At 45.0% G+C, this 15,326-nt stretch overlaps 1 protein-coding gene and 1 long non-coding RNA gene across 5 annotated transcripts in view; one reads left to right on the top strand and one right to left on the bottom strand.

Annotated features, from left to right (window-relative positions):
• Positions 1 to 12,736, bottom strand: part of ZEB2 (zinc finger E-box binding homeobox 2) — a 126,819-nt gene extending 114,083 nt beyond the window's left edge. The window contains exons 1-2 of one of the 4 annotated variants that reach the window (XM_045868920.3): positions 12,644 to 12,736; positions 12,236 to 12,377 (exon numbers count right to left, since the gene is read on the bottom strand). In XM_045868920.3, coding sequence (XP_045724876.1) covers positions 12,236 to 12,308 — 73 coding nt within the window. In that variant the 5' untranslated portion in view covers positions 12,309 to 12,377; positions 12,644 to 12,736. The other 3 variants (XM_045868921.3, XM_064586478.1, XM_064586477.1) reach the window with 3 other exon arrangements.
• A 668-nt stretch (positions 12,737 to 13,404) lies between these two features.
• LOC135363875 (uncharacterized) lies at positions 13,405 to 15,326 on the top strand. The gene is made up of 3 exons (XR_010410146.1): positions 13,405 to 13,544; positions 14,937 to 15,087; positions 15,192 to 15,326. It is a non-coding gene; the product is annotated as an uncharacterized LOC135363875 (long non-coding RNA).

The raw sequence follows: 15,326 nt of genomic DNA on the forward strand, positions 1-15,326 counted from the left end.
AGTGTTAGCCCTAAAAGAACGTTGGAAAGTGAAAAGTAGGAGGTAATAGTGTTTGGATTTTTTAAGGCAAAATTTTGTTTTGTGTTGCACAACGTAATTGCTTGAACATTAAAAAAATAAAACTCCAGTGACTGGGGGAAAGACAAGAGGAAAGCAAGTGGTTTTCAAATGATTAGGCAAAGGTGGAAAAAGTTCAAGTTGGCAAAAGTTTAGAAGCTCAGTCCAGTTCCACTTAAAAAAGACTAGATAAAGCCTGCCAGAAAAAGACTTTGCCTGTAGTTTCATAGTATTGATTCAAAGATTTGGGAAATATCAATAATTACTCACCACTGACACCTTGGAAAGCCCTGGGCATCTCTCTATAAATGTCAATTTCAGGTAAAGGGGCAAAGCAAAAGTGGGGAGGTGGCTGGATTGTGGGAGGGAGAGGTGGGCCTGGGAGTGGGGGGGTGTGGTTGAGGAGGTTGCTGAGACTGGTTGAAGCCAGCCTGTCTCTGCATTTATCACTTTGTCCCAGAGGAGGTGTTTGTTCAACATAGCAGTTTGACAGCACAAAAACACTGTGGCCAGAAGCCCTATCAAAGAACCTACTGACACATATCATTTGTGGTCTTGGTTTCACAGGGTAAGGATACCTCACACTTTATCTGCACAAGTATAAAACTCCACACATTTCTAAGTGTTCAGTATAGTTTAATCCCCTCCCTTTTTCTTCCCTTTTAAATATTATAAACACTACTTTAAAATCATCTCTATCCAGGACTCCTGAATGCTATTTTAAAAACCATAATAATTTGCAATCAAGTTAGCATAATCCACGTTAAGGCTGGTAATATTGAAGGAATACGGCGGGGGGGGCAGGGGAGAAGGGCGAACAGTTTAAAAGCACAAAGCTTGTAATTTATCCTAAATAACACACTTAAAGTTGAGATTAATAGATGCAAGTAACTTTTGTAAGAATCATGTGGCACAGGGAACACTTTTTTTTTCTTACAATAAATCCTACTAAACAGGGGTCTACATTAATTCTTCACCTCTACTATTTTCATTTGAATATATTTCATTCACGAGCTGTATGATTGTAGTGAAAGTCAGAGAGGAAAATCTCAGAGTTGGGGTTCTAGGGTGTATTTGTGTATGTGGGCACGTGGAATATGTGCATATGGGCTGTATTTAGTTTTCAAATTCCCATTAGCAGAGCAAAGGTGATGGGAAATCTTTAGAGGACAACCATTTTGCTTAGAGATTTTTCCCTTTTAATGGATCTATTTATTATGAAAACACAGCTTACTGAGTTCTTTATATATAAACCTCACCTCTTAAAACTGAGAAATCTCATGATGTGAAACACTTCCATTGATGTGCTTTGTGTCTAAAATAGAAACTTAGGTACTTCCAAGAATAGGCAAATTGCAAAGTTTCTTTGATTACAGTTACTCAGATATACAAGACAATATAAATACAATTTAAACTAAGAAACAGTGAAGTCTATATATTACATTACAGATCACTTGGGCACTGAATTCCTTGAAATTTACTCATCTGTTCAGGACAGAGAAAAAAATCTCAGATCTTAAATAGAATGCTATCTTCCTCTGTTGACCTATTATTGATTGCTTATTTTTAGGGGGGATTGTCTATCACCTTGTCAGGAGTACGTTTCTTTCCTATTGTTGATTATAAAAAGAAATATGAAATAAAACAAAGAACAAAAATCACTATATTGTCATATTAACAACCTAACTAGTGAAAAGGAATCCATTACATTTTTTAAATGTAGAATATGTTTTGACTTTTTGTCATGCGAAGTCATTAGTGACAATGACCTGTTGCCAGAAGAATGTAGTCATTTACCTCTATCACCTGAGATTATTTAAAAATGTTTCCACCGTATTGTTGTGACTTAAAAACACACCTTCATATATTTGCTCTTATGATAAAGTTAGCTAAACTGACCAGGTCTGCGTTTGTCATTTGCTTGAAAGAGTATCTTCACTTAAGTGGGATTTAAAACCTTAACTTCGAAACAGTCGAGTTCAGAATTAGGTCTCCTCCAGTTTAAAGCAGAGTATGTGTGGGTTCAAGTTGAAATAACACACGGCAACCCAGAAAAATGAAGAATAACTAAAAACAGATTAGATACAATAGAACATGATGTTTAATCCCATAGATTATAGGAAAAACTATCTGGAGTCCTAATTTTTATAGTAATCTTTTTTAAAAAAGGAAAGGTAACTTAAATATGTATACTAACATTTCAATATTGCCTTTTAATTCTCCCACTTACTTCAGATCTCATCCCCTCAACTAGCTTACTAATAGACCTAAGTTTGTAAAAAAAAAAATCATAAATCATTATGACGATTACATTCCTCAATTGAAAAATGAAAGCAAAGTTCAATCAGATCCTTCTCGAAATGTTTGCTTCCCTTACATCCCTTACGTGTCCCCACTGCTTGCTCTTCCAAAGTCTGGTTTTCGGAAGCCCGTTATTAATTTCTAACCCAGACTGCAGCACCCACTGTAATGTACTTGGCTTTATTAGCTATCATATGTTCCTGGGTCACAAACACAGAATATCTGATGAAACATTGATCATCTTCCTTCTCTTTTCAGCTCCTCTAACTTTCCTGTCAGGAGCCTGAAAAAATATGCACAGTTACTGTTGCTGAGGGGAGACAAAGTTTAACTTCTGGGTTGGCAATCGGAGAATAATTCATGAGCAGATTTCTAGCAAATGATATGATTTGCTAAATTTTGGTCTTTGATTTATATTTATGTACTCCTGCTACTGTTAAGGTTTTGCCAACCTCAATTAGATCATGAATGAGATCATTTTAATTCAGCCCCCAAACTGTGACCTGACCATGGTCTGAAAGTGTTCAAAAAGTAATTTTAAGCCTCCCTTTGATTTGAAAAGGAATACTGCATGCTTGGTCGTTCATACAAATAACATAAAACTTAATTATTGGATGATTTGGCAGAGGACCTTCTTGCCAAACAACAGTCAATGCCAGCTACTGTGATACTGGCGATACCCAGGCCCCCGAGCACACAGCCCCCTGTATACAGCATTTGTTCATTGTGTCTCAGGGCAAGATGCTTTCAAATAGGATTCGTGGAGCTGGGAGGCAGGGTGCAACTCGAAGGGTGTACCGTATTTATAACTCCAGTTAAAAAATGCTGTCTCACCTAGAAGGGAAGTAGATCTGCGCTGTCAAATCACCAGGAGGCTGTGACAAAGGGAGCTTGCAGCCTGACACACGGTGTAACAACATAGCAAACACCTTTAATCCTGTCATGTCTCATACCCTTTACTTTCTCACACATTTGTGGCTGCTTGAACGTTGACACCTACACTCTTTTTCAAAACTAAATAAGGCAATCTTATTTAAGCCCGAATGCAACACCTGTAAAGTTATTCTTGTGCCCGGCAAAAAATAACCATTAACTCCTTCCTCTTATAAATGTCTCCCTGCTTGCTTTGGCAAGTCTTAAGTTGGTAACAGTGGGCCTGAGGCCCTGACTCTGAGGTTCACATGACCTTCCAAGCTCCGAAAGATAGGCAACACTTCCCCCTTGAAAAGATGCGGGGGCTGTGATAATGTCACTGTCCCAACTGACCTCTTATAGCTTTTTGAGCTGAAGCCCCTTTCTTCATCACAAACTCCTGGTGTCTTTTATAGTAAGGAGAGAGGCCCCAGCTGCTTTATTCCCTCTAGCTACCATGGTCTAATATTTTAAAAGCTGGAAATGAAAATAGCTTTTCTAAAGATATTTCCTGGAATTTTTAATGTGCTGCCTTGATTCCTTTTTTTTTTTCTTCTTGCCAATTATAAACCACCATTTGGAGGGCTTATGAGCAATGTAAGTCCACCTCATCTAATTAAACCACATTGTTTTAAAAGCTTGAACAGTTTTCATGTCTATAAGACTTGTCTGAATAATAAACTGCTAGCTAGAACCAGAATTCTGGGGGTCTTTGGAGAGCCAGGATTTTATCTGCTGAGTGCAAAGGGCCAGGCATTCAAAGAGTTAAAGAGTGTTCCCGCATTGCTGGGTAGGTTAATATCACAGCTGCCTGGTAAAGCATTATCCCGGTACCTCACTTAACAAAAGCCTCCTTTTGCAAACAGACTCCCACTTTCTCCCCAAGTGTCCAAAGGTGTTTACTGAAGTAAATCTGCCTAAATCCTTCATTGCTTGGGTCATGGGGGTGGATAGGAGGGGTGGAAGGTGTAGGGATAATCTCTTTTTGTAAATTCTGTAAATCTTCTGGGAAAAAGAAAAAAAAAATCAAGAATCTGTGTCACATGCTCGTGTACAACTTCTAATATCTCCGCTAGTTTTACTCTTATAAGTGAAATCCGCACAATGGCTATCAGAAAAGCCCCCATTTCCAAGTATTCATTCTGCTGTTTGAAGCAATTGCACTTCTAAACTTGTGTGTGTGTGTGCGCACGCGCATTATGGGCTTAATCTAATGTTGAAAAACTGTTGGTATCTAAAAGTGGTTTCAGAAAGGAAAAAAAAAAGACAAGACAGTTTAGGAGCAAGATAATGTAGCTGAAAAGTTGTCACGAGAGGTTTCTGCTCTTGCTGTGGTCTCATTCCGATACCATTAACTGCATGTTACTTTTGCATGTTGAAAATGGAGGCAAATAACACAGTAAAACCTGACAGGTCCGCCTGCGAGGGTTTAAACAGTTCCCAGTAAGAAGGAGCCCTTGAGGCATAAACTTTCTCTCTGAGGAGAACATGAATACCACCAACCCCTCCCTACAAATCTCGAAGCATCCAGTTTGAGATACAAAAAGGCTGTCATCTCACAAATGTTAAACATACTAAAAAAATCTGAAAAAAAAGTATGGAGAAGGTGTGAAAAACGTGGCACTTTACAGCCCTCAAAGCTTTTTAAAATAGAACAACTTTTCCCCCTAAAATTCTTTTCAGAGAATTTTTTTTTTTCCTTTTTGGCTCATTTGAGAGTTTCTTTCTTGGCTTTTTTCCCCTTTCATTTGAAAATATGAATTATCATAAAAAGTCAGGGGAAAAAATGGGAAAGTCTTTTCCAGTTTTCCTGAAGATTTATCAGTGTGTTCAGGCTGGGTGTAAGCACTTCTCCCTTTTTCTCTGGGCCAGACACCCATCACTGAAACCAGAGCGGGGCCTTGGGAGACTTTATCCTTTCTCTCCTCCAGAGCAGTCTCCAGCTGCGGCAACTGCCCCCCCTCTATCCCCCCCCTCCAAGTGCCCTCACCTCCCTGGTCTGATGATAAACAATAAGTAAAGCCAAATAGTAGGCAGCACTTGAGAGTGGGAAGTCCACACACCTGACCCCAAGTCTAACAGGCTTCTGAGGGAAAATTTGATCCCTCTCTGACACTTTTTACCTCAAGTGTTGAGCGGGTGGCCATGAATAGTACAGACATGCCATCTTGTAACACTATATGCCTGTCAGGAGGGACAGGGCCTGGTCAAGCATCAACTATATAAGGCTGGTAACTAGGGAAAGCCCAACAAACAGCCACAAACACCTAAGTTATTTTACTCAGCTACTACCCTCTGCCTCTCTCCTCTTCTCTCTCCTCTCTCCTCTCTCTCTCTCTCTCTCTTTCTTTTCATCTTGGCTTTCTGTGGCAGAATGCAAATGGAGCCTGCCGGCGGTGAAAGGGCTGAATTGTGATTAAGAAGAAGAAGAGCTCCTTTCTTTGTTCTCCCCTCAGGGGATGTTTACTGGGAGAGACACAGCGGATCAGATATGAAAGGCATTCAGGTCAGCATTGATGTGAGCGAAAGTGAAATCATACCTAAGGCATTCAAAAGACCGCCGTGTCAGGGGTTCAGCTAACGGTGCAGCTACTGTGCGTGTCTTCCCGGAGAGGCAAAAATCGTTTCACAGACTGGCAATTTTTTCTCCCTAATTCACTACAAAATTATAAAAGTTTCCCCACCCTATTTATCTCCTACCAGATGACACAAGAGTTAGTATTTTCTCTCCTTATGGACCACACGCGAAATTAGACCAACTTCTAATAACTGTATTACCTTAGTGAACCAGCAAGGCACCATCTGAACTGTGAAATCTTTCTTTTTTAAGCAGATGTATTCATGTGTGATACATATATGCATAATATGTAGGGGAGAACTGAATGAAGAGAAAAGCCAAAAGCACACACATGGATGGCTTTTCCTCTCACTTTTCTCAGAGGAAACACAAGACAACACACACACGCGTGCGCACACGCGCACACACACATAGTATAAAAACAGTACAGAACACCTTAAAACGAAATTCTTTATTTACTTTGTAACTACTAGTTACACTTTTCCTGAGAGTTTTCACTCTGACAGGACTGTCACCCAGATAAAAGTATTTGGCACATAGCTATTAAGGCAAAGACTTCCATAGAGTCTGCTGATTATTATTGCTTTCCTTTTAAAAAATGCTGCATGAAGAAATACTTGGATCTTACTTTTTAAAAGTTTACACTCCCCACAGCCCAAATAGTCATTCAATAGATTTTCCAAGTGGTAAGCTGATGCTGTTGGTATAAACAGAGCTATGTAAGTATATACAAAATTCACAAATCACAGCAAACATACAAATAATAGGGAGGTGCCTAGATGTTTCAAGGCTTAAAAATGAAAAGGAAAATCACATTTCATCTTCTGATTGCTAAAGAAAGAAAAGAAATGGGGGGGGGGATAGGGCTATATTTATTGGTTTTAAATCATCCTTCCCTCTTCTCTGCATTATTTTTTTCAACCTTCACATCTTGGCTAAAAAGCATATTTGGGCTTATGTTAACATCTGCTTTTGTGGTGACATTTAATTCTGTATATTTTCAACTAGTGTTTCTGCATCACAGATTTTCCTCCTTTATCTCTTTGCTCTAAAAAGACAACCAAAGAGCAATCAAAAAGGTGTCTGACTTGGCCATTCAGACAATTGCCCCCTTGTGGGAATGCGGGAATGAATGGTACAGTGGACACCCCAGCACCATTGACGTTATAAACATGTAAATGAAACACATTAGGGCAGACAATCAATTGTCTGTGAGCATTGCAAACCTGCACTCCCTCTCTCTGTGACAGGCACAAAATAGTGTCTACCTTGGGAAGCCACGGTGCTGGAGAGGAAAAGGACAAAGAGTTCCCTTTCACACAGAAGAAAATGCACCTTAAAAGCCTTGGAAGAATGCAGATGACAAAAACTGTTGTAAGGAAAAGAATCTCCCACATCTTAGAAGAAACGCGGCACTGCTAGAGAGCTAACAACACCGCCCTTTCCTACCTTCTGGGTAGACATACATTTCTCCAAGGAAATATTCTTAATACGGCATTAGGGTGTTTGATAACCTCTTGGAATTTTCTTTACTTTGAGCAAATTAAGCAAGCAAGAAAGGAAGCATCGGATACATATGACATAGCAGTTTAGCAGGGAACTTTAATCTTGGCTTTATTCGTATTTGGAAATAAATGCTTAAAGACGTGAATTTATTTTTATTTGGCAACAGAGTAACAATGTAAAGTTTAAAATCCTTAGCCCACCCTTACCCCTGGTGGAGCATCACATTATGGGTGCCAGCAGACTAGTGGCTCTGCTACGAAGGAAGGCATGTTCCACCCCAACTGACTTAGTGCTTCCAAACCGAAATAAAACAAATAGACCAGTCTAGATACACAGCCCCCAGTCTTGTGTGTGTGCAGCGTGACGAAACTTGCAGAAGCTCTCCACAGAGAGAAAAGGATGGAGATGGATATCTTTGGAGCGCCCTCAGAACTGGTACCTGCCACACAAGCTGCCTCTGAGTGCTTTGAGAATCAGCAAAACAGGCTCCCTATAAACTCATCAACTTTATGAAGAAAGCTACTTGCGAAAGATTTCTCCACTTGCAAAGATAACGAAGTCTGAAGCGACTGTAATCCGAAGGAAACTTCCCTGCCTCAGTGTGTACTAAGGGGCTCTGACTCCGGGCTGCCCCATGCCAACTTCACCTCTCGGAGAGGAGAGTCAGGAGCCACATCCTGAAGAAGGGGCAGAATGCATTTCTTGTCCTTTTTATGTAAGCATCTCTGAAACGGAAGCAACTTCTCCGTCCTCTAAGCATCACCACCAGCGCCTCCACTCCCTTTAAGGAAGTGGTAAGGAGAGAGGGCTTATCTTAAAAAAGGATAATCATGTCTGCTCATCTGCTTGTTTCTCCCCTAGGGTCCAGAGCCCTGAACACATCCAACTTTATCCCTTTTCTTTTACCACTGGAAATCAGAGACCAAAGGCATTTGTAAAAATCTTCCCCACTCCCCCCACACAATCCCCAACCCTTTAGCTGAAAGTTTGTAGAAAAATCAAATTTAACTTTTCTGTCTTTCTTCCATTTCCCTTTCCCCTCCACTCCGAATTCAGTTTTCATCTAAAAGACAACTTCATTCCCTTTTCTGAAACAAGCAGTTTCCGGGTTTGATTTTGGTTACAACCTGCACGTATGTGTGCGATTTTTCAGAGGCTGATGCTGGAAGGCAATGGGCTGGGGAGGCTGGCCCATCTTCCCAGACTCCACAGGATGCCGGAGGGAAGCAGGAGCATCCCCAGGAGCCGAGCCCGAATCAAGGGGCTAAAGCAACAAACTTTGCAAGTTACAACCCGGCCCGCCAGTGGCAGGCAACAGCCGGGCATCTCCCCTCTCCAAGTGCTCATTTCTGACTCCAAGGCTGTGTGGAGATAGTGGGGTATAATCAGGGGAATGGAAAAGGGGGGGCTGGGTTTCTCCCCTCTCTCCAGCTTCAGTGAAAGTGTTACAAAGTGAGTCAGGCGACTGAAGATCATCTGACTGAACTTTCTTGAAACCGACACACATTCTTGTCTGCCGGCAACTTGCTTTTTGCCTCCTTCCCCCTCACCCCTCTCCCCCTTTCCTCCTGCACATCTTACTTTCTGGGAAGAGATCTCATCCTTTCCATGTGGGGGAAAGGGGACTGTCAGCTATGGATTAACTTGGCCCTGGCACTGTCTTTGCCAAGCATCTTGCTGGTCTGAGAATCTTGAAGGCTGGGTTTTAGATTCTTGTTTCTCTCTTTGCACATTTATTTCCCTCAAACTGCCTCCTTCTCCTTCGCTTTTTAATAATTGTATACAGCATCGTCTTCTAACCCACATTCTTGACCAGCCTTTCAAACACACACACACACACACACACACAGACACAACTGCTTTACATATTTTTTCTTCTTGTCGCCTTTCTCTATATATACATTGTTGACTTCATTAAAATTATATAAAGTGCCATTCTAGTTTCCTGGATGACCATTTTTCTTTTTCTTTTTCTTGAAGCTTCTTACTTCTGTGATTAGTATTGCCATTATTCCTTTCCAGGAATTTCTATATGATTTTGATAAGCATCATCATATTTAGTGTTATCAGCAAAGACACAAGCTCAAAAGTGACATCTTTTCCATGAATCCAGGAAAGAAGAAAAATCCACTCAGTTCAGATAAATCCTGGCAATCCCCAAAGGGAAAGGCATTGGATATGTGCTTGATGAGAAAGAAAATGAAAAAGGGGGAAGAAAACTCTTCTACCTGCTTCTCAAAACCAGGGCATTGCTCAGTCAGATTAAACCTGAAGAGAAACACTGACAAGTAACCAATTCACAGCATGTTTTTCACAGATTATTTGGAAAAAGAGACAGGTAATAGTCAAAGTTAGAGAAGCTGTAAGCAATGGACAGGCTTGTTGTTAAGTGTGCAAGGTCTGAGGTAAATGCCTTAAAAAATGTGCAATTCAACTTTCCATTTCGGAGTGCTGAGGCTTCTCCCAAGTTAGTGGCTGGGCGGAGGGGAAATGGTTGCGGGGTCCATGGCTGAGCACCTCCCTGGCACTCTGTTTCACCTGCGAAGCCCCCAGCAGGCCTCCCTCTCCACCAACCCCACCCCTCAGGGTTCCCAGGGAGCTTGGAGCCTTCTCTTTCCCCAGACCTGGGCTCTGGCCTGACCTCACTGCCGGGGCCAGGCTGGTCAGCAGTGGCAAAATCCCGAAGGGGGTGGGAGGAGGCAGGAAAGCAGAAACAAACATTCTAAATAGTCTCTTCTGCAAAAGAACACTTCTGGGAACCTTGCTTTATATCTCTTTCTCTTTTTTTCTCTCTCTCTCTCTCTCAAAAAAAAAAAATGACTGTTTAACATAAGAAAAAAAATCCTCCTTGACACAAAGCTTTTGTTATCCAGTTGATCAGCACCGTGCTTTAGATACTTGTAAAGAGGGGGGGGGGAAGCCCCACAACAGACATTGATTTTAGAAAATCAATAACCAACATTTAATAAAAGGAACAGAGGAAACACAAGAGAGGAGAGGGGGACATTAGGTATAATTTTAGTGTCTACTAAATTACCCAGAGATGGGGAAGGGGAGGTCTCCTGTGTAAGGACCACCTTAAATAATGCCAGATTGCAGAATGAAGAAAAAAATTGAATTAAGGGAGAGAGACAGAGAGACAGAGACAGAGACAGAGGGAGAAAGAGAGGAGAGACTGACTTAAAAAGAGGCAGCCTCAACTGGATCTTGGGGAAGCAGCTCGGAATATATTATTGTACTTTTTTTTTTTTTTTTTGTAATACTAAGCCAAGCAAATAGATCAAAGGCAGCACAAAGGGAAAAGGCAGGATAACGTAACGAACAGTTTCTGACCAAAATTCCTCTATCACTCCCCCATATGGCTCGACACCTCCACCACAACAAGCAAAAGATACACACACACACACACACACACACACACACCCCACAACCTAGAGAGACAGAGACAGAGAAGCATCATTTGTCTCTAATCAAAATTCTCTCGTCTTTGTGTTTTCTCTCTCTCCAGCACCCCACACTGCGCCCCCAGCCGCCCCCTCCCTGCGCCGCGCTGCTCCGGGGCAGGCCGGGGGCGCGCACAATTGTCCTCTCTAGAGGAAAGTTGCTCCAAGTGGGCCGGGCGGTCCCCGCGAGGTGCGGGCTGGGTTTGCGGGAGGCCGGAGGCCGGGCCGGCGCCGCGTCCCCACGTCCAGCTCAGGAGCGTCAACGCGGCCCCGTGCCGGGTGATCAAGCTGCGACCGAGGGGAGCGAGAAGTTTCCTTTCCCAGTCTGAGCTGGCGCTAGTTCGCTTGTTTGTTTTGGGGGGTTGGTTTTTCTTTTTAAACTCAGTATCCTCTGTCAGCTCCCCCCCAGCACCCTCTCTGGTCCCCAGCTCTCTCCCCTCCCCCAGGCGGCTTCTGCGCTCTTGCCAATCACTTTTCTCTTTTATTCCCACGATTTTGTTCGGGGGTAATACCTAGGGGGGTCGATCTCTGTCTCTCTGTTTCTCTCTCTTTCCTTTACTTCATCCCTTCTCTGCCTCTCGCCAAGACAGACCTTATTAACAGTCACCCTTTTAGTCTCCCACCTCTGGTCTGTGTGTCCCCCTCGCACCCCCATCTCCTTCCTCCTTCCTGACTCAGCTTGGATAACGGGCTCCTCCTGACCATGTAGAAACTGCCCAGAAAAGTCTCCCTGCTCTCTTCGACCCCTCCAGTCCCCGGCGTGGGGCCAGAGCTCGCTGGAGAGGAGCCACCCGCCCCCGAGCCCGCACGGACCCCGCCGGACCCCGCGCAGGGCCGGCCGAGTCCCTCCCACCCGAGGTCCGGGCGCGCCCGGCCGGGCCCCGTTGCTCGCGGACCGTTACTTGGCGTACGGGGAGGCGGCCGCGAGACTCCGGCAAGAAACTTTAAGCCGCGCGGAGGCACAGCCCCAGGCCCCCTCTCCCGCCCTCGCAGTTCCTCGGCCACCCCCGCCCCCGCCCCGGGATCCTGCACGACCCGGCGCCCGGGCCCCCGCCCTGCCCTTGCCGGACGCTCCCGCAGCCCGGCCGGGGACCCGGCGGACCGGGCGCTAGCGGAGCGAAAGGCGGAGGCAGCGGGAGGGCGGAGGCGGGGGCGCGAGGGGGCGGCGGGGGGGGGCGCGGGGCCCCCGCCGGACCCCAGCGCTCCGAGCCCCCCGGCGCCCCCCGCTCACTTTGCCCGGCACTTCCCCAACTCCCCGGTCCAGCCGCCGCGCGCGCAGGGCTCCGGCGCCGGCCACGGAGAGAGGCTCGCCCGCGAGCCCTGGGCGCCGCCGCCGCCGCCGCCGCCGCCTCGGTTCCCTTTCCCTCTCCCCCTCCTTCTCCCCGGGTCTCTGAGCCGCGGAGTGGCCCGGAAAAGTTTGGTTCGGGCCGCTTCTTACCGTTTTTCCTCCTGGGATTGGCTTGTTTGCGCCTCTTGCACCGGGGGCCATCCGCCATGATCGGCTGCTTCATTGATAAGAGCGGATCAGATGGCAGTTCGCATGGACTCGGCGCCCTGCTTCGGCAGCACGCAGGCTCGATCTAGCAACCAAACACAGCGACAATGTGGGCATCGCCCGCGCCCATTGAAACGCGCGCGGGCCGCCCAGGGGAGCCGGGCCAGGGCCCCGGCGAGCACCCATCCGCGCCCCCCAACGCCAAAGCGAAACTTCGGCGGCCCCCTGCCCGCCCCTACCCCCAGCCTTGGCCCCGAGGCGCTTTGTGTTTGTTACTGTTTGGTGTGTTGCACCCGCGAGGGGATCGGAGAGACAAGAATTACATCTTCAAAATGAGTCATAACTCCTGACCGTATGAGGGAATGCACACGGCGGTACAGTAAGGCTGCTTGACTCAGGGCTAGGCGGACCCTTTCCTCGGAAAAGTCCTCAGCCCGGCTCGGGAACTTGGGGTGAGGCGAGGCTTTCTTTCTCTCTCATCTTGTCTCACCCCCCCCACCCCATTCCCCAGAGGAAACAAACAAACAAACAACGCGAAACAGCCCCCGGATGAAGCACACTCGGGCAAATTGATAATAGTAATTATAGGAAGCCCACTCGCCCCGCGCCCCCTCCCCTCCCCTTTTGGAGTTTATCGAGGCACTGTCTCTGCCTCCCCCCGGTCCCCCGCCCCCAAATTAAGATTTCCCGTTTCACGCCGAAATAAGAAGTATAATTATAAGCCTCTTTGGACACTGTCGCTTCCCACCCCCCCTCCCCCCCGCCACTTTGACAATATTTACTTAAGTATTTTCCCCCACCTCATTCACACACATGCTCCCCTACACTGGTTCCCTTAAATAGTTCCAGTAGAATTTTTTTTTTTTTTTTTTAATCCCCTCAAGAAAGGAAAGAGAAAGTCCAACCGCTACGGCAATACTTTTAAGCTCTACTAAATGATCGTATCCTTTCTGGCTTCGAAACTTTTGTACCTAAAAATCGAGAGAGGCGCTGCATTTTTTCAGCTGAAACTGTCAAAACTTGGAGAAGGGGAACCTCGGAGGCAGGCAGGAGAGGAGGAGAATCCCGAAACTCGGTGGAGGTTGGGAAGATGCTGTGCCTCGAGGATTAGTTTAAACAGGGGCTATAAAAGATGTAACAGATGCAAACTGTAACACAAGGGCCATTAACCCTTTCTCTGCCGAACACACTTAGTCCCCACGCCCCGCACCTATTGTCTCCTGTGCTCGAAGCTTTGCAGAAAACCTGGAAAGTGAGTATCAGTTTCCACACATTTGCTGAGAGGGGTGGGGGTGGGGGCAGAGAGAAGGGGAAGTGGATGATTTAGAAAGCACCTTGAATTTAACCTAGGCATAGTGGGTGACTTTTAAGTTTGACACATTTTGTCATTTCTTGGCTCTCCTATTGATTGTAAATTGTTGGGAAAAATCCTGAAATAAGGAAATGGTCACACAAGTGTCTGGGATGAAACAGCTGGCCTGTCTGTATTCATGCTGAGACTTACACACGATTGCATATAAATACATGTTTAATAAAGTAAGCTGCTAGTTTTATGAGCATGTGTGTGTGTGAGGGACAGATAGAGCATTTGTGCTGTAAACTTTATCTTTGCCTGTTATTTCTAACTCTGGAGTTAGTAATCTTGCCTTCATCATTATAGGGGGAGCATGTAAAATATATAAGTAGGTGGCAGATAAACACATTCATGTTAGCCGGGCTCATCACTGTTCCTGGGAACTCCAGCTATCTCTCTCGACTTTCCAGTGCCAAAGTATGGAATGGGATATGTGTGTGCATGTGTCTCCTGTTAAATCCATGTCTATAATACTTTGCCATTTAAAATACAATTTCAGAAGTTATCCTTAATTTAAAACTCTGATATCCTGACAGCAGCTTTCTTCCCAGCTGTAGTGACCCCCCCCCCCCCACCCCATACACACACTTTGGTAAACGACTCAAGTTCCATGAGGACTTTCACTTCTTTATTTATCATCACAGAAGTGAGGTGTTACTTCACATACATACACACACAAAGAATAAAATAAAGAAATGAAACTCGCTAAGCAGACAAAAACAGGCAACTTTCTGCTTAGAAAACAGCCTCCTCCGGTGGGAGAGGATGCACTGCCATATCTAAGAGAAAGACTTGCCCCTGAATTTGGTAGGTTTGTATTGATCAAGTTTTGTAATTATTAACAGGTATTTGCCAAGTTTTAATTGCTGAATACAATGAACTGGAACTAGATGCAAAAATAGAGCAGAATCTCTCCCCTTGAAGAGTTTTCATTCCACCATGTAGTTCTCAATAAAACTTTTCCTAGGCTGGGTAGCAAAAGGCACCTTTGGTTACCTGAATGGACAGGTACAGGGCAAATTATTTGGGGGAGGAAAAAGGAGAGAAAAGGAAGGAGAGAGAGCGGGAGTGCCAGAGAAATCGAAGAAGTCACTCTTGGGGAAAGCTTGCCATAAAGGAGCTAAACCCACCTGAAATTCCTGCCCACAGACACTCCTTCTCACTTCAGACTCACATCCCCACTTAAAAGGAGAAAAATCATAAAAGGAGGGTGGGGGATGACCATACAAAAAAAGAATAAAAAGAGAGAAAAGGGGAAAAAAAAACCTACCTGCGAAGTCTTGTTTGTAGTTTTGGCCAGAAATGGTGAGAAGAAAAAGCATGAAGAAGCCGCGAAGTGTGGGGGAGAAAAAGGTGGAAGCGAAGAAACAGCTCCCGGAGCAAACTGTACAAAACCTCGCCAAGAGTGTCGGGAGGCAGGACCGTTATTCCTGCGGAGCAGGTTAGAACTGATCTCTTTCGGCCACTCCAGGAAACACAAACCTGGGGACGGACTGACGTGTTACGCCTCTTCTAATGACATTTTTTTCTTTTTCTTTTCTGTAGGAGAGAGAGGAGAGACCCTGAAACACGCGCCACCTATCTTTGTGGGGAGGGATAATTGAAGCGCCCTGAGCGTGAGCATCATGTGAAAACGTGATCGCCAAGTTTCTCTCTGGGAAAGGATCTGGGATAGATTAT

This window comes from Mirounga angustirostris, unplaced genomic scaffold (assembly GCF_029215605.1).
Source record: "Mirounga angustirostris isolate CCGP_5_RB_7025 unplaced genomic scaffold, mMirAng1.0.hap1 SCAF_3, whole genome shotgun sequence".
In the NCBI taxonomy this organism is placed as follows: domain Eukaryota; kingdom Metazoa; phylum Chordata; class Mammalia; order Carnivora; family Phocidae; genus Mirounga; species Mirounga angustirostris.